General features: G+C 45.3%; 2 protein-coding genes across 2 annotated transcripts in view; both read right to left on the reverse strand.

Moving 5' to 3' along the window:
* Positions 1-272: 272 nt before the first annotated feature.
* On the reverse strand, positions 273-5,185 carry LOC108641103. The gene is made up of 2 exons (XM_018081020.2): positions 4,945-5,185; positions 273-3,236 (listed from the first exon to the last, which is right to left on the reverse strand). Exon 2 carries the CDS (start codon positions 3,232-3,234, stop codon positions 2,245-2,247), a length of 990 nt encoding a protein of 329 aa, XP_017936509.2. The 5' UTR covers positions 3,235-3,236; positions 4,945-5,185; the 3' UTR covers positions 273-2,244.
* A 6,570-nt stretch (positions 5,186-11,755) lies between these two features.
* Positions 11,756-19,219, reverse strand: part of ADAMTS2 (ADAM metallopeptidase with thrombospondin type 1 motif 2) — a 171,592-nt gene continuing 164,128 nt past the window's right edge. The window contains exon 22 of the mRNA XM_029962947.1: positions 11,756-16,493. Within this exon, the coding sequence (XP_029818807.1) occupies positions 16,030-16,493 (464 nt within the window). The 3' untranslated portion in view covers positions 11,756-16,029. The remainder of the gene's footprint in view (positions 16,494-19,219) is intronic.

Genomic DNA, 19,219 nt, shown 5'->3' on the forward strand with positions numbered 1-19,219 from the left:
GATCTTTGCTGCATCCCACCAGCTTTGGGTCCTCTTGCAAAATCCAGTTGCTTGAGTAGAACCTCAGTTTTCACTAAAAAAAAAAGCTCCAGAGGAAGCCAGTTCACTCCAAAGCTTCATTTCTCCAAACCCTGCTGCACCTAATAGAGCTGGCTCTGGTGTGACCTGGTAGGGTGAGAAGGTGTTTGTGCACCAAATCACAGTCCATGTGCTGTGGACCAGCCCTGCACTGAAAATAATATCCCATGGAATGCAGTAAGGAAAACAACAACTGGATGGAAGGATTTTATTTGTTTCTTCTGTCAAAAGCAGTGACACATGCAATTGGCATAAGACTCGCTAGGCATTAGTGTCTCAAATATTCACATGGAGGAAATTTAAATGGCAGCAGAGCAATGAGGACAAGCATCACTTAAACCCCAGTGTTTACCTGAGAAGGGAGGGAAAGGTGTGGAGGAGGCAGAGCAGGCTGGCACCTCCCGGGTTCAGTTCTTTCCATCAGCTTTAATAAATGCAGGATCCACCTTCGTTTTTGTTCTTGCTGTGTGGTTCGTTCAAGAACAAAGCTGGGAAGCAGTTCAGCTCCATAGTGCTAATGAGTTTCAACAGGAGAAAAAATATTTGAGGTAAGAGATGTGAGGATGAGAAGCTAAGACACTCTCACCTTTTGATCCTTGGCATATTTACACTCATGTTAGTACTGAGCAGAAGTTGCCTTCTGATTTAATCTGCTCCAGGGTGGTTTGGAAATCACTTGTGAGTATTTTTATAATTGCAGCTTTCCAATGCTATTTCTCATCCTAGCTGCTGTTGAGCAAACAGCCTGGTCCCTGTGCTTTCCACTGTGCCAAAACATTTGTTCCTAGTAGTAGTAATAATTAGGCTGGTATTGCTTTGCAGTTTTCTCACCTACTTCTCTTGGCTGGCTATAAGAGAGTGTGGCACCAGACACAGGTACGTGAGTTTGCTCTGACCACAGGATAAAGTGCCAAGGACAGAGAGTTTCTCTGGATGGAGAAGTCTCTGTGTGACAGCAAGGGATGGCCTGAGTATTTGCCCACCACCCCCCACTGGGACCACACAGCACTATAGGAATGCTTCTTGTCCTACAGACATCCCATGTAGCAATAACAACAACTGAATTGTTTTATATATGTTATGTGCTGGATTTTTGTGACATGCACATATGTTCTTTCCAGGTTTCAGTCTTGCAGGACCAGGCAAAGCACAGTCAACATCATCAGTGTGGTCAGGTAGGTGAGGATACAGAAGCACAGCTATGTAAGGAAACACAGAAATTATTAATTTACATTCAGGTCCTGTGAGCACCAGCCCAGCATCCCCAGGCTGCCCCTCAGCCAAAGCTCCTCTTCTGAGCCTGCAGAGATGTGTGCAGGCTCACGGGGCTCCTGCATGGGGCTCCTCCAGCAAATGGTGTGCAGCCTGGCTGTGACAGTGCAGAAACCAGCACTATCCCTATTTCTTTACAGCTGGCTCCAGAACAGCCACAGCACTGGCATGGCAATGCCCACCCAGGGCTCCTAGCTCTCCTCATGCCAGGGGTAGTTCAAGGAGTAAAGGGAACAGAGTTGTGCCAGGGCAAGCAACAGGAAAATCCCCACCCAAAGAGTTGTAATATTTGCCATGTTGCCCTTCCAGAAAGTCCTCTAAAGAGACTTATGATTTTTAAGAAATATTTCTTTATGCTACTGTGTTAACAGATGACTCTCCAGTGGGGCTCTGGTGCTGACACAGGGATCTACGATGGGTCTCCCAGTAAATGCAGGTGTCAGAGAGAGCACATCTCGTACTGTCCCAGCATCAGTCAAAATGTTCCTTTCTGGATAACTGTACCCAAGTGTGAGCAACATCTGGCTGCTTGGCATTGGTTGGAAAACACTGGTATCTCCATGTTCCCACAGATCACTTCTTCTCCAGCACAGATGAGGTGTTTGTGCTCTCTCCAGCTTTTCTTCATGCTCAGGGCAGTTCTAAGCAGTAGGTGGGAGGAGATGCTTTATGAACTGTTGCCTTTCCAAAATGAGAACTGATTGCTGTTTCCTTAGCAGATGAGACTCTGAATTGTCCCTTTGTCCACAGATGAGGGATATGATGGGTCACAACAGTCTACCTGACTCGCATGCATGTTCAAGCCATGTTTTCTGTGTGAGGACTCCAGGGAGAGCTGCTAGAGCACAGGGTGGTTATATCTTGGGAATAAAATTATTCTGAGCAGCTTCTTCTTCACACTTCAGCAATGGCTGGGAGCAAACAAGCTTTTATCTTTGCTTCTTTCCAGATGCATCTGTGCTCTGAAATCCAGTTATGGATCGTGGCTTTTTTAGGTACCTGGAAAGACTCAAAGTATCTCTGCTTAGTGGAGACATCACCCATCACATTTTTGTCAAAGTGAGAAGTTTCTCTCCCTTCTTTTTCATCTATGCCTGCAGTGTTGAACAAACTCTGCTTTCTTACAGAGCAGTGCAGGGCTGGGTTTCCTACCAGCTTCCCTCTGGCTGAGGATGCTGATAGCTCCTCAGCGTTAATGGACACAGGGCCATCTTCTTTCTGACTGTGGTTACTCCCTAAAACTGTTCCCTCATCCCTTCTGAGATACTTAAGCTCTGAGCAGAATGCTTCTTTCTGAACTGGTCTTGGGGAGGGAAGCCTTGGAAGACTGAACACTCGTGGAAAACTGTTTTTCCCTGTGGTTTTTTCTTTCAGGGTTGTGGGATGAAGGTCATCATTTCGGCCAGAAGAGCTGCACTGTGAGTAACCACTGCTGGCACTTTTACCATATGAAGAAGCCTTGGAGGAGCAAAGATTTCCTGCACAGGTGTAAATCTGTTCCAGGGGGTCCTCTCTGGACCAAAAGTCGGCTTCTGCAGGTGGGACTTTTCCCAGTGGCACCACATTTGAGATTAAATTGGTCAATTTGCATTTTGACCTCTCCTGTTGTGTCCCCACAAGGGGTGGAGAACATGACATGTCTTCAAGGGTCTTCAGGGTCTTTCTGTCCTGAACCTTATGTCTGCTTTCAGGAAGGGCTGGGAAGGTGGGTCTGGCAAGGTGGCAGATGGATTGAATGTAGTCATCACTGGAGTACAAGTCTGGGCTGGCTGTGGTGCTTCCAGTGCGCTTTGGGTTGTTGGTTGGATCTTCCATTGCTTCCTCGTGGGTTTCACGGATGGTTGGGAGAGGTTTCGAAAGACTCAATCTGATCCGGGGTGCCATGGCTGCAAAGAGCAGAGCAGGCAGGATCAGCATGTGAAAATCAGCTGCAGTAAAGAAATTCTGGGCTTGGTTTTGTGAAGTCCACACTACCTGAGCCACCTGATGGCTTCTTGTGGCAAACAGTGCAGTTTACAAAAACTGCGTTTTAAAAGTTTGCTGGCAGTGCTTTTATACCCAAGGCTTCATAAAGAGCTTCATAAATGTACAAAAGACAAGTGATTAAGTACAGCAGCAAATAAAAGGCTCATTAAGGAGATCAGCAATGATGCTCCTCCTGAATGCAAGGGGGCACAGCTGGAGAGGTGTGGGGCAGGGGCACAAGCTCATCTCGCTGTCCCTGTTGTAACAGCAAGGTACAAACTACTTTCCCTATTTAATACTCCACATGTCTGTTCACTGTAACAGGGCTCTGACTTTACCCTGTGTCCCAACAGGCAAGAGCTGAACTCCACAGGAGAGGAGCTGACCTGCCCCTGTTGGGAGCACCATGTAAGTAAAGCAGCCTTACAGCTGGTCTGTTCTAGAAGCTGTAGGTGAGACTGTACAAACATGGTCACTTTTGTCTCTGCCAGGGGTTCATAAACATAGTTGTGGGTAGTAGATCTTTCCCTGTGCGCTTACATAGAGTCAAAGAGATTTAATTCATTTCCTTTATATTCAAATAGTCATCCTCAACGTTTTTTAGGATGGATTTCCATCAAACTGCTCCCACTACTCAGTTAAACAGATTGAATTACAAACATTTCAGTATATTTTGAGCTGCAGTGTTTTCTAACTGTACTGATTACTTTTTTCCTCCAAATGCTCTCCCTGCACTTTGCTTATCTCCCCTTCTGGCAGCAATGACTACATAGCCTGGATTAATTTTTTTTTTTTTTATTGCTTCCCCCAATGAAATTTGTATGTGACTAATCTGCCGACACAATATAGCTTTGTTGTGTGATTAAACCAAAAGTGCTTTGCTAGCTATTTTAATGCCTTGCTTGTCATTGCTGCAAATAAATCTGGCTTTGTTGAACCTCCCTGCAAAGCTGCAGATCACACACAGAGTACAAGTGAGCAGCTCGTGCCGAGCCCAGGGCAAAGCTCCAGAGTGCCCATCCCTCCCCAGGCTGCTGCTGGCTCTTACTGGTTTTTCTCAGGTGCCACTGGTAAAATCAGCCAAGCTGGGACTTGCTGACTTGAGAGCAGGAGATGCTTGTTTTAAACCTTACAGCCTTTTTATTATCCTTTTTCCTGCCTGCTCCTTTTTTCCTTATGTCTTTATGCCTTAAGGACAAGGCTTGTTCCTTTGCCTTCCCTCCCACCCCTTGTCTGAGCTCAGCAGTGTCAGGGTCTGGGCCCAGTGTTGAGGAGGGTGGACAGATGCTCCTGAAAAGGGGCTTGGGCACGTTGTGATAAATCACAATACAGCTAATCAGTAACTAAGTCCTGCCAACATACCCTTCCTTTGCAAGGAAATTAAACTACCTATTTACTGTAAAACTCTTCCGATGGGATGGATTAGTTCCAGCTGGGATCCCCTCCACCCTGGGCACTGTGCTGACATGGTCAGGGTCACCTTCCTACCAGCACTCCTGCAGAGCAGGACCCCCCTGCCCTGCAGCTTTCCCTCCACCACGCCTTGAGCATCCCTGGCTACCAGCATCCCGGGGATTCCCAGCGACACCCAGGACACAGCCCACAGCTCATGCGACCCCCTCCCCTTACCTGTGTGGCTGCGGGGCACGGGTGGCTGTTGTCTCCCCTGGCTCCACGGCTCTGCCCTGCTCTCTCCTCCCTGTTTTCAGCACAGGAGATGTGCTGTCTAACACTAACCCATGCGCCAGCTCCCTGCCTCAGTCAGCTGATCCCGCTGCCTGTTTTGTTGCTGTTGCTAAATATAACCCGCTGGCTGCCTGCCCTGCCCGAGCCGCAGCCGGCAGGCGCCGTGGCATCGGGGCAGGCAGGGCCATCCCGGCCCCGACAGGACTGGCCACCGCACACCCCTGCGGCTCAGCTCCCTGACGATAATTCCCCATGTGGAAGGGACCGCGGTGCCGTGGCCGTGTTGCAGGAGGGGCTGCCTGAGCTCCGAGCTGGGGTGGGAAAAGAGGAGCCGTAGTTCCTTCATATTTTATTGCTGAGAGGGGAAACCTCAGGATTTTGGGGTGCTTTTGCTCCTCTGCCTTACTTCGTGAACAAATTTGTGCTGATTTGCCTAAGAGATGGTGGGTGTTTGCAGCATCGTTATCGCCGCTCTCTGCTCTCCGCCGTCCCCACTCCCACTCTGTGCTGAGCCGCACGTCCCTGGGCTGAGCCTACATCCCTGGGCTGAGCCTACATCCCTGGGCTGAGCCTACATCCATGGGCTGAGCTTACATCCATGTCGCTGAGTTCCACTGTGCCATCCACTGTGGAGGCACAGCAGGAGCGGGCCCCGCCACGGCACCTCCCTGGCTCTGCTCCCCTCCTCCCACTGCCCCCGGCATCGCCCCCGTTCGTGTTTCGCTGAGACCACACAAGTGCATTACGGCAAATTGCTCTGCCAGGAGGACTGGCAGCATCCGACCTTGCGGGCCCCTTGGCAGTAGGGATTTGCCTTTGTTTTCTGGCTTATTAACATGCTGCAAACTGATTGCAATTCTGGAATAACCCCAGTGTCCCTCTCATAGCCTTTACTGCAGCACCACGTTGGGTGGGGAGATGAATAGTTATGTTGCAGCAGAATCTTCCTTCTGTATTTATTTCCCAACTCTGTCCTCAGAGGACAATTGCTGCTGCTGCTCCTTCCTGGGGAACAGCCACAAAACATCCCTGTGTGACCCAGGCCAGGCAGTGTGACTGCATTTCTGAACCTTGCTGCTCCCCACAATACCTGTCCTGAGCCACTGTGAGGGATGAAGAGAAAAGCAGAAATCCTGGATTAAAAATCACCACTTTAGTTTTAATGCAAATATTCTCTGTGTTACCAGCACTCAGGCTCGCATTGGCTGTAACTGCTGATTTGGTCACCCAAGCCCATGCTCATCATCCAGCTTCCTTCTTTATCTCTGGTGGAAAGAAATAAGCAGCTCAACAGACTTGTGCACCCCTTTAGGGTAGGCTTCAAAGCAGATTTTTTTTTTTCTGGAAATAGCCATTGCTTAGCATTTCAATATAACAGGTGTGTAAGCTTAAGCTGTTTGTCTGGACTTCTGCTGCCAAAAAGCTGAAGTTAGCTGAAATGACCCTCAACCTCCATGCATTAAATTTCCTAACAGCAATGATAGCTGGGATCATGCTGTAGTAACAAGCTTAAATTTTTCCTTCTTGCTTGCAGGCAACGTCATTGCCATAGAAAGGAAAAAAACCTCAGACCCCAGCTTCTCCAAGCATCTGCAGTATAAAGCTCAGGAAAGCCATTTTGTGAGGAAAATGACTGATCTGGAAAAAAAATTCCACGTGTGCAGATATGCATGGACACGTTCTCTTTAAAAAACGTCTTTAAGGTGCTTTCCCCTCCCCTGGAAAGTCTGTCCTTCTGGGTGGAGGTGTCTCCTTCCCAAAGGTCTCATGGAACAGATGGAACTGGGGCCATCCCCCACTAGGGATGGCAGCAGCTCTGAGAGGAGCTGAATGAGGCTCAGGGTTGGGATATCAAGTGTCTAACAGGGTCAGGGAATCTTCTAAAGCTTTTCTGTATCATTGTCCCTCGGTGTGGTTTTGGTGGTGTCCAGACAGGGCTGTGGAGACCTCGCACCCCTCACTCGAGGTGCTGCCCAAGAGCCTCCAAAGTGATCAAGGTCCTCATGAAATGTGCTTAGGTAAGGTATTTCATTATCAACCCCCCCTTAAAATATGGGTTTGCAATAAGAATCCCTTTTATCTGTTAAAATTAGTTTCTTCCAGGCATCTGGTTTTGCTGTAAGAAAATTACATTTGTTTGAATTGCTGTTACTGGAATTGCTCAGGATAATGGCAGTATAAATTATTTGTTCTCTGTCATATTTTTTACATTCTGGATGATATGAAGGTTAAAATATAATTTAAAAAATACCAGATACAGCTTAAAAAGTAGCTGTTATTAACCAAATATAATATACCTCTTGGTTTTTTTACCTCAACCACAGCCACTCGGTTTCCTCTTTCAACAACTGGGTGCTCAAAAAATGTTAATTTAAAATTAAAAACAAGACACAATTTTTAATGCTTGTTGCAAAACTGTCATAGGTGTCTTCCAAACACTTCCGAGGATGGTTCTGTTTAAATCATCCCTGTCTCCTGTACTTATTCTCCCTGAGAGTGTGGTGAATCAGCATTCCTGGGTGCATGAAAACCATCACCAAATGGGATTAATGGCAAAAGAAAACAGCCACAGCAGCAGTGCCTGAGCTGCAGAGGAAAACACCAGTTGTTAGTTCTGCAGGGCTTGGTTGAGTGTCTGAGATATAAATGCTGACAGTTATTTTTTGGTTTGGTTTTCTGTTTGTTAGCTTTTCTTTTGGAATGTTTCCAGTTTTTGGGAGAGCCTTGTATCCAAGCAGTTTAGCAGAGTTGGGTAAGTGTGACTCTCCTTTGGGCATTTTTGAAGTTTGTTGATGTTTGGATAAACAAAGCAATTAATCTTTGGGAGCCATAAATGGATACTAAAGTCAATTCCCATTCTTGGTACTTTCAGGAAAAATGCCTTTTATGTCAAATGGGGGCTCTGGGACAGCTCCAGCACTTCTGGCTAAAGCCAGCATCCACCTGATGAGGCACCAGCCCTGCCAAGGATGCTTCATAAATAATGTTTGCTTTGGGATATTGCAAGGAATATTTATTTTGGGGGGAAAAAAAAATCAACTTATGCTTTCCAAAATAGTGAATCTGTACAGAAAAGATAGAAGAATAAAAGCTCCTCCAGCCTGGTTTGACAAACCACTACCCCCAGAGGGGCCAGGGGAGCTGGGCAGCTGTGTTGAGTTCACTGCCTGGATGCAGGTTGTACCTGGTGGCACTGATGTGACAGCTCAGTGATGCCACAGTGCTGCTCTGCTCATGCCTGGGGTGACACAGCTGAGCCCTGGGCAGCAGTAGCAAAATCCCAGTTGGAAAGAAATCCCAGTTTTTAAGCTCCCACACTTTGTCTGCTACCAAAATTGGGCCAAAACAGGACACTAAGCTGAAGGGCCATTCCTTTCACTTCCTCATTACAAGGCCTTCAAGAGACATTTATGGTACCAGTTCCAAGCTTTCCTGCTAACCACTAGAACTGTAAATTTGTTGTTTTACCCTTCTTAGCCCATTTCTGCCCACTCCTCCTTCCAGAGCAGCAGGAGCAACCTGGTGTAGTGGATGGCATCCCTGTCCATGGCAGGGGGGTTGGAAAGAGATGATCTTTAAGGACCCTTCCAACTGTGATTCTGTGTTTCTATATTTGTCTTTAAAAGTTCAGGAAAGGAAAATGTTTTGACCTGATTTATGCCAGATTCCAGGTGATCTGTGTTCTTTAATTACATCCCCCACCCCATTAACCTCCCGTGCATTAGAGCAAGCAGCCACTACAGTACCAGTGAAGATACTCCCATGAAACATTAATGAGCTGGTTTTGTATCAACCAGGCAGAGCTCGGCTGGAAATGTCGCATCCACAGCTGTTGCCTTGACTGCAGCTCACACGGTAACTGGTGGTGGCTGCATGTGCAAACACTGCCACTGGTGCACACAGATTTCCTGGGAATTACTGGGTATTTCTTGGTCTTTTGCAGGTGAGGAACCGGTTGCTGTGAGGGCTGAGTGAGTGCAGTCACCACATGGCTTGTTTGCAGAACTGAGCTCTCCACCCGGCTGGGTGGGGCCCTGCTGGGAGCCTTTGCAGAGGCTCAGGGTGATTTAGGCACTCGGTTTCCTTGGGATTTCAATTAAGCTTGGAATATGGCTCCTGGGAGCCTTCACTGGGAGTTTCTAGGCCATGCCAGTGTCATGGCTCCATTGCCTCTCATTAGCACTGGTTGCCCATGGCCAGCAAAGAGAGAGAGAGGTAAAGTATTTTGAAGTCTCAGAAGTGCAAACTATGGTCACAACTCACTGGCAACTTCCCCTGGGAATCCAGCCCAGGGTATTTATTTAAAACATTATCAATATTTTTAGTTGTATTATTCCTGGTCTGCATATGGTTATATTGTATCTTTATATGGATGCCTTTTTTCATACATTATTTTAGATTTTATGTGTATATATGTATATCTCGAAGTGCCTGAACGCTGGTGTGGATTTGTCCCTTTGGAATGCACCCTGTGAAGAGGCTGGAGAGCTGAGCACTGTCGATTGTGGCAGGGCTTGGTGAGGACACTGTGCTGCCATCACTTGAAAAGCTTCTCCTACCTGGGGTCCCATCAGACCCCATATCCTGCCAGCAGCCAGAGTCACCCGAGACAGGTTTGTCTTCTCATAGCTGTTGCATTTCTTTAATAGAAGATTAAAAAAAATTAAATTACAACCATCAGTGAAAAACCCTGCAATGTTGCTGGCCTCTAAACTTTCCTCTTTTTAGAGAAGGTGGGCTGTGTTTAGATGCCCTAAGAACTGGCAACCCCAGAAAACAACTTAATTCTTGAGCTGGTTTGGGCAGTGGGGCTGATGATGGCTCTGCTTTTCCACAGCTGCCACTGTCTGTGTTTCTCTCCTGCAGGATCCCTGCTTGTTCTTCAGCCCCCAGCTGCTGGTAGGGCACAGACAGTATCACAACAGCATCTTCAAATACATCCACGCTGTGTTGGGGACTGAGCCGAGCGGGTTTTACTCCATCTGGTCTTTCCTGAGACCCCGGGATGCAGACAGCCCACCTCACCAGATCAGGGGATTTTTCACCCCGAGACCGAAGTCCAGCGACTGTTTCATAACCGTACTTCTTGTGCCGTGCCACCATCTAGTGGTAACTCAAGTCGACACTCCGCATCCCAGAGGTGCAGCAGCACCGCCGGAACGCGTGTGCTGCCGGGGGCTGCACGGATGCAAAGTGCAATTTCCTCGCCTGCGGCTGGTGGGGGCACTCTGCTGACGAACCATAAAAACCGGCGGGTTAACTAGGATGGGGTTTGTGCCACACGTGTCATCCTGCTCTGCTCCTCCCTGTAATGAGTTTTTAGAAGTGCCCTTGCACTTGATGCCGTTCTGTGGCTCCATGGCCTCGGTCTCTGCTCGGCTTTGGGAAGCTGCTGATGGAGGAGGGACTGCAGAAGGGTGGGGGGGACGGCAGGGGGAGAAAGCAGAGCCAAGTGATGCATGTGGACACATATCCACCTGCACACACGCAGCTCTCATGGGATTTCCAGGCATTCATCCCCTGGAAGGGCTCTGCAGCATTTTTTGACCCCTGTGGGCAAAGCCCAGTGTTGGGCCAGAACCCCGGGTGGGAGCCTGGAAATCATCCTGTGCCCACCTTGCTGTGGGAAAGGGCAGTCAGGTTTGCATGGCACTTAGGAAGGGCTACCCTCTGCCTGGTGTAATTGAGAATAACCTGTATGACTGCTTTCCTGGCCTGGAATTGCTCCTTGAGCTGCCTTTTTTTTTTTTTTTTTTTTTTTAATGCACACACTGCACTGAGCTGGAGAAATGCCTGAGCTCCCCCATGGGCACCATTTATTGCCCAAATCTGAAGAACAGATACAAAGAGGATAAAAGGCTGATGTAGGCCAGGAGAGGAAGAGAAGGACCTCCTGTGGGTGTCATCTTTTGGCATTTCAGACAAAGGGAGAAGGAGGGGTGTTGGATGTCTGACCCCACCATGGGTGTCTCTGGCGTCTGGAGTATGGACATGAGACCCTTTCCCATGACCCCTCTAAAAATCTCAAAATCTTTGGGTTGTGAAAGCATAATGCAATTAAATATAATCCTTGTCAATACTGTATGAATTGTCACAGTAAAGGAACCCCAGGTTTGAGCTGGTCTGCTGTTTTGTCAGGGCATTTAAGTCAATGACTTTTCCATATGGAAAATGCTGAGGTGGTTTGTTAGCTGATCAAAGAACATGATGGACATGGATGCACTGCATGGTGCTCACTGAATAATCATAGTAAGCAGGGATCTTTCAAATCCTGAAGCAACAAACTTCAATTAGGTGGGAGAGGTTCAATTATGCTTTAAAGGGAACCTGGCTACGAGTGTGCAGGATATGGCAGGAAAATGTATGCAAAAGAATTTCATGGAAAAGATCAATTATTTTATCAATAGGACATGCCAAGTGGAATTTACTCATCAGTCCTGAACTGAGCCTTTTAAGGAGATGATACATGGGCCAGGATGGATTTCGGCCTCAAGAAGGTTTAAGTGAGTTTGATTAATTTATGTGCAGTTATCAACTGAGGTTTTGGTCCTGTGACTTCATGATATTTAGCCTTGGATAATGGATGTTGTAACAGTGATGTAGGACTTTGGCAGCAAGTGTATCCCAATCCCACTGCATTAAGATAAAGTTGTAGGAATTAAATTGGGTTTGAATCTGAAGGTGCTAGTTCTTTCTCCTCCACCATCTCTGCATAATATTAATTCAATGAAAAAAGCACAGGGAAAAGCCAAACTTTTTTGCAAAAGAACACAGACATTTGAATTTAATAAATTATAAAATTAAAGATTCTAATTTGTATATACATTTTTAATATACAAGAAATGGCTATTTATTGCAATTTCTGTTAAGGCATATGTAAGTGAATGGAAGTTGCATATAGATATTCAGATGAACATAGCTAATACTGTGCATTGTAGGTGAGTAAATAAGACATTAAATGCATTACTTAATAAAATAAAACATAAAACCCTTTGAGTACTGGTAAAGCACCGTTTCTAGAATTCTCAAAATATCTGAAAGCATTCTATGGAGATGTTGTGAGACTCTAAATATTGAATGGATATATGAATATAAAAAGTGATGCACTCATAATAGATTACAGAAATTTTTAAAGGAATGTTAGTGAAAAAAATGGCAGATGATTGGAGCCAAGGGAACCAGAATTTGTTTGGGATTTTTTTCGTGAGAGGCTATCACATGGATTTTAAGTTAAGACTAGCAGAAAAATGACAATTAAAAAAGCTGTGTACTTGCATGGTTAGGTCGCAAATGCACTGCTTCATGGGAGCACAGTGCTTTAGCTCTCAGATCTCTGAGATGGTCTTTGCAGGAATATATTTATTTATAAGCCTGCTTTAGTTTCTGGGGATTAGGTTACATTAAAATACCACTTTGTGCTCATTATGTCTCAAAATGCAGCACCTGGGCAACAGCAAACTGGTTACAGAAGGCACATTATGATGATGCTCTTGCCCAATTACAACATTTTAGAAAAGATGAAACGGTTGTCAAAGTCCAACCAAGCAAAACAAAAAAATAAAAGACCAAATTTTCCACTACATGACATGGAACGAAGATCAGTTGAGAGGAAACCCCCACCTGTTGCCTGAGGCTGCTTTTTGTTTATCAGCAGAGCCCTGTGTTGTGTTTTCCAGTAGGAGTGATGAGCATGTTCTTAGGAAACAACCATCATGGGGAACTGCTGCAAAAAAACCTTCTGAAGAACTCGTGGCAGCTTGAAAAGAAGGCATCTTTCCTGGTCTGAAGAGACTTAACTTCCTCCCCCCCTCATACAGCAAGACTGTGAAGGGAAAGTAGCTGGTGGCTCTGCTCCATGAGGAGATGGACCATCATGCTCTCACTGTCTTCAGCAATCTAGACTGAAGCTGCTCCTTCAAATATTTCAGTGTTCCCCAAATAACAGCTAGAGAAATATTCAGTAGAATTAAAACGGTGAGAAACAAATCAAATTAAATCTCCAAAAAAGAGTGAGACTGAGAAGGGAGCAAGCCCTTCCTAAATGCAGATGGCACAAGGCATTGCATTGTGTCTAATGAACACTGCACCTAATGTAGCACCAGACCAGCCCTCTGGGAGGCTGCTCCTGCTCCCTGAGGCAGCAGTTTCCAGCCTATCTGGAAAAATGCTTTTTTTGAGCTGTGGGCACTGCCTCCTGTGGTTTTTCTTCACATTGCCTGGTTGACTAAGCCTGTTCCAAAAGCAAAGGCAGAACAGAATCTATTAGATGAGTTATCTCAGGCTTCTGGAGGTCAGAGCAATGAGTCTCCCCAGAGAGGAAGACTGGTACCATCCAGGCAGCAAATTTCTACCTCCCCATCTGTGTAAATCCAGCCCCAACTCCTTTCTATCCTTGGGTTTGTAAGGTTTTCCCTAAGTTTCATATGCTTGGATGTGCTTCTAGGCTATGAAAAAGCTGGGGGTTGTGGCTTATTTTTATTGTCCACAGAGCTAAAAGAATATTAACTTGAAGGGGAAAAGATGAGCTTTATACTAACCACATCTGTGTAAAGGAAATGTGGAAGGCAAGAAATACTATGACTACAGGCTGGGAGCCCAGATACAGCTTGTGTCTCCCATGGCACAGCAGCTGGAATGCTGTTGATTTAGACACGTCTTCCTTGCTTATAAATAGCATGGTGGGGTTTTTTTCCCTTCAGTGCTCATTTCTACATTGCTCTGTTTTGCACAGATGTGACCTGACCCTACGCTGTTACCAAAACTTGTCCTGTCTGTAGGCAACCACAGATCCCTTGGCACACAGCTCCAGCAGCCAGGCCATGGAGCGGGGCTGGGACAGGACTCTAAAGATAAGCACCCTTTGTAGGAAAACACTCAGTGTTCCAGGAGTTAAAGTCTGTGGTGGGACTCCTGCTGCTGTGCTGCCAAAACTGCAGGGCCTGAGCTTTACTTTTCAAAACCAGAACAGATTGTTGCTTGTGCTGGCTTCTGCTTCCACATCTGCTGCCACGTCTGCTTGGCTCAGGAGATGTTTCCCAGCGCTCTGAACTTTTACCAGGCCTGTTATGCTTCCCTGTCTTCATGGTCTTTGGTGTAACTCCCATCCCTGCACTACCTGAGCTGCTCCAATTGTATCACCTTGGTGCTCTGTAAGAAGGGGCACTTGATGCCAGCACACCAGCTGAAAACATTCCTTCTCTGCTCTGGCCGGTATCTCCATTTTTCTTAGACCAGGTGTTGTGCTTCAAAGACTTCTGGCCACAGTTCAGTCCAGAACAGTCCCACATCTAGGTGCTGCAAAGTCTGAGGTACCTGCAGGCTCTCACCTCCTTTCCAGCAGGAATGGCTTGTTCGGAAGAGGAGACTGGGCAGCTCATTCAAATCGTGGTGGTCGAGGGCAGAAGGCAGGGTCGCAGGGAGCCACGTGTGGTTCACCTGGCAAGACCTGTGAAGCTCTTTGCCAGCAGCCAGACCAGAGAAGAGCTCTCACATTGCTAGAAACGCAGCACATTCCCAATATTTGTGTGACTGTGCATACGGGCTTACTGATGGCACCACTTCAAACCAAGACCAGCTCAGGCTGCAGGATGAGATCTTACTCTCAGACTGGAAAAATCTGAACTGGGAGCCATCAGACCTACCTCCTGCTAAACAGAGGATTTCAGGGAAGCCCTGGGCTCTGCAGGAGGTTTACCAGCAAAGAGGAAACAAGTGGAAGAGTCCCAGCCAGGAAAAAAACTGCTCAGATGTCACCCACAGCAGGAACCAGTCCATGCTCCCTGTCTTGGTGGTATTAGAGCCAAGCTGAATTTATCTTCTGTTCTTCAACCAGGAATTCAAAAAGACCTATGAAAACCATGATGACCCTGAGGGGAAAGGAAGTACTCAAAGGGTTGTCAGGTTATACATCTTAAAGTTTCTAGCAGACCTGGTGCTGTGAATACACGTGTGTGTGTTTGTGTAAGGGCACAGCAAACAGTTGTTCACTTCTGCACCAATAAAGCTCTCCTAAGGAAAGCAAGATAATACAAAATTATTTCCTTGAAAAAAACCTCAGCCTATGGGGGGGGGGGAAATAATGTTTTTCTTAACAAAGCACCAAAGAAAAGACAACAAGAATCCAGTCATCTTTAAGTTAAACAGAATGTGGGTAGAAAAAAAATCAGACCAATAAAAAAAGCACCAACCAACAACGATCACTGAGGCTGTTGCATTACAGGAATTTAAAGACTACCAAAAATATGGATAATTGTAAACAGAAAGAGTAGGATATTGTCAGTCCAAGTTGGCCAGATCTACCCTACTAAAAGGGTGCATCCAAAAGTTTAGGAGAATCCTTTGAAACTGTTTATGGAAGTATGTAAGCTACTGTTTGCTGTTTTTTAATTTACACATAAATATAGGGCTACAGGATTTTCTATATATTATCTAACACAGACACGGTTCAGAAAGGTACATGAGCAAATGCTGAGCTGTGACCACAGAGGCAGCTCTGCCAAAGTCATCAAACTGAGCCTGGCACATCCTTAGGTACCTTCCTGAACCGGGCTGTGTTAGTGCCGGGGTTTATGCAATGCACAGAAGCATCACAGGATTGCTGACCACCTGCTTGTCAGTGTTAAAGGGATTTATTACAGCTTGGGACTGCTCTCCTCCATACTAAGTGTAACTCCCATTACTATTCCCAAGTGGTTTTACACAGGCATAGAAGACTTAAAAGAGCCCATAACCAAGAAACCTGCTAACCTGGCCTAAGTATTACGGTTTGTTTGGATTCAGTGGAACACTGTGGGGATATTGCACTAATACTCTGCCGTACCCTGTACACCTAACCTAGCCATCAAACTGCTCAGATTAGCACTTATCAAACAATCTGTCATTTCCATTTATAGTAGGCTTGAGAATTTGGCATCTCTGCCATAGCACCACTTTGATTTTTCCCATTTTTAGTCTCTACGACACGGGCAATACTATGATGTTGGTAACATCTCTATAAGAGAAAAATGTTGTTTGTGCCATATTTCCATTTTAGTTTATTTTCCTAAGAGTCTCTTTTTTCATTTTCTCAGCAATCAGCTCCTGAATTCTTTGATTCCTTGTCCTTTCATAAGGTATCCTCCTCCGTGTAATGATGTTGTGCTGTGGTACTTCGTTATCCAACCCATCAACTTTGTAGGGAACATCCACTGCATTGATTTCTGGGTGCTCCTCAGTTGCATTGGAAGGGGGTGCACGTGTTTTGGGAACCTGAGGAGGGCTGGTGGTAGACTGGGTGGTGGACACTCCCACGAGAGGGCTGAGGGTTGTCAGGAGCTCCTCCTCAATGACATTATTCTTATTTACATTAGCATCGGTTACATTGCCGTCCTCTGTTATGTTGCTGTACATGTTACAGGACTTGCAACAGAGCTTATTGTAACCAGGGATGGAGCAGTAACGAGAGAGAACTTCCATGCGACAAAACATTGACTTGTCTCCTTGACAATGATCTTCTGAAAGAGAAAAAGGGAACAGATAAATAAAGAGCATCTTCACATTAATCAGAAAAAGAAACACAGCTGAAGCTTTGGCAGTGGGCAGAGGGTTTGATATTTAAAGTGGGATGTGAAACTGGCAAATGAGCCTTCTACAAGCAGAAGCAGGATTAATATTAAACCTAAAACTCAGCTCACTTCAAGGACTGCAAAAGCTGATCTGAACTGTTTGTACCGGCCCCATCCAAGCTCTAGATCATAACACTCAAATTTTTGGCCTCGCATTCTGGAAGTGCTACCCTGAACACAGTGCAGCCACAGTGAATTGCCTTCCTGTCTTGGTTGCAACTTCAAAACACACTGATAGTGCTGTGTTGTTAAAACCCAAGAAAGTAATCAGGGTATGAAATCTATTTTTTCCCCCTTCACTCCTTTTAATGTTTTTCTGCATCCTAACAGTTACAGTCAGGTGTAACTTGTATTTATCTGGAACATCTCAGGAAAGTCTTATTTTGATGTGTACCGTGTAATTCTCAGAATTAATCCACCTCCCATTGGAGTGATATTTTTGCCAGGTACCTCTGCTCTCAAAACAACAGCCTTGCCTCAGCATGTCCCTTGCTCAAGAGAAAAGCAGTGCATTTATCATGAGGCTTTTCTCCCCCTCCTAGAAGGGAGCTGATATTTTTGGAACAACAAACTCCAGCACGATGGAGCCGAGCCAGTCCATTAATAATTGGGAGACCCGGCAGTAACAAGTCCCAATTTTTGTGTCACTGACAGAAGAACTGTAATAAAAAGGAAATAATGACAATCAATAAGCTTTAAGCTGCCTATAGCTGTTATGACAATTTGCACTATAAAAGAGGTGTTACAGCAGATCCTGATCTTGCTGAAATACAGGTGGCAAATTGTGGGCTGAGGCATTAAAGCTGGACTGGTCAAACAACGCTACTGCCTGAGAAATATAAATAGAAGCCTACTCAGAGGTTACTCAAGCCCTTGTGATTTCTGCTCAGAGGAGGTAGAGGACCATATGAATTGGTGGCAGATGGATGGTGAGGGGTTAGCAGGCTCCTTGGAGAGAAAGCTACCTGTCCTCTGTCCTACATACACACTCCTCAGCTCCCGTGCCTCCGGGATGAAGTAACTGAGCCAGACACTGCAGTGGAGGAAAAATCCCAACACGCAGCCCATGATGAGAGAATCCTCTAAGTAGAGGAGAGGGCTGAGGAGAAAGGCAGGCTGACCAACACTTGGCATCATCAATAACAAAACATTTTCTCTGTGACCAGAGTGCTGAGACAGATGAAATCACTTCTGTCTCTCTCCCTGCTCTTACTACATTTCCACCTACTCTTACAGTAAAGGATGAGTAACTCCAATTACTCGCCTTTATTTAGAGTGCACCCGATGGCAGACAGAGTCAGCCTCTTACTGGAGCTCATATTTCACCCTCCTGCTACGAGCACTGACTTGTGTCAGCAGCCTCACAGCAAAAGAGAGAAGCAGAGCAAATTCAGATACCAAGGGAACTCAGAAAGCGTAGGTGCTGCCTCTTCACTCATCCTCAGTTAACAAAACAGGGCATTGTAGGTGTTTAATTGGCAAACATATCAGTCTAAAATAAACTAATAACTGGTGCTGCTGCTTTAAAAAGCTGGTGCTGGCTGAGGAAAGTGAAAACACCTCCCTTACATTGTATCTATACCCAGATTGTTGCATTTGCTGCAGAAAAGCAAAATTCTGGTTCCTACTTTCAAATGCACCAGTTCATTTTCGTATTTTTCAAATGCTAAACTGAAATGGTGCTGGAAATACAAAATGACTCCTTCCTTAAGAACCTAAGAATAATACTTTGGTTTTGGAGAAATTTTCAGACCAGCCTGTAAGAGCTGGAAGTGTTCATACCTGCATGCACAGCTCCGTACCAAGGCCTGCATGTGCTTGTGCAGCTTTATACATGTTTTTACATACCCCATAAGAGTCCCCTTTGAACATTTTGCCTTGTGTTGCATGACCCTTATGCATGTTCCTCCACATGGGGTGCAGAATAAAAGCCAACAGATACAACATTTAAACGTGGTTTCAACAAGGCAGGGCTGTTCTTGGCTTTGTAAGGATCACTGAAAGCACCTTTAGAAAAATGCCTTTTTTTTCCTATTAAAAATATGCAATGTCAAGCTTAAAAGTACACAGAAATAAACCTGCATTATGTAATAAGTTTAGGGACATCTGATAAGTTATATAAATAAACTCTGTAACTTCTGAATGTCAGAATGAAATTTTGATCCTCTATCCAAAGCAAAATATGCAGATTTGCTGAACTTTTATTTATTTTTACTTGCAGTATGCATGACAGACTGGAAGTATATATTCGAAACATCAGTAAGAAAAAAATAAATCAGTTTCACAGTCACTTTGGTACACATTAGTCTCATAAAAAAATATTGAAAAGCAAACTGAATTGGCACATCTTTAATATTATGTTAAATACATACAAAACACTAATAAAATATCCCTGATAAACCAAAGTGCATATAGACATAGTGCACAATGCCCAGATACCTTATTGCACCATTCTCTATAGCCACCCATCTCTTGAAACATCACTAAACATTGTCTATTTAAAGGTAACAGTCATGAATATATTTATACAGTTAAACACCAATTATTTTACATAACAGTATTCAGTGCCAGATACGTGTCTTTGCTTTTTCACTTTGTCATGTAAATTGTTAACA

Source organism: Manacus vitellinus, unplaced genomic scaffold (assembly GCF_001715985.3).
Source record: "Manacus vitellinus isolate BGI_N305 unplaced genomic scaffold, ASM171598v3 scaffold_51_pilon, whole genome shotgun sequence".
In the NCBI taxonomy this organism is placed as follows: Eukaryota; Metazoa; Chordata; class Aves; order Passeriformes; family Pipridae; genus Manacus; species Manacus vitellinus.

Coding starts and splice junctions, on each gene's coding strand:
- LOC108641103 (XM_018081020.2), bottom strand. CDS start 3,234: ATGGCACCCCGGATCAGATTGAGTCTTTCGAAACCTCTCCCAACCATC.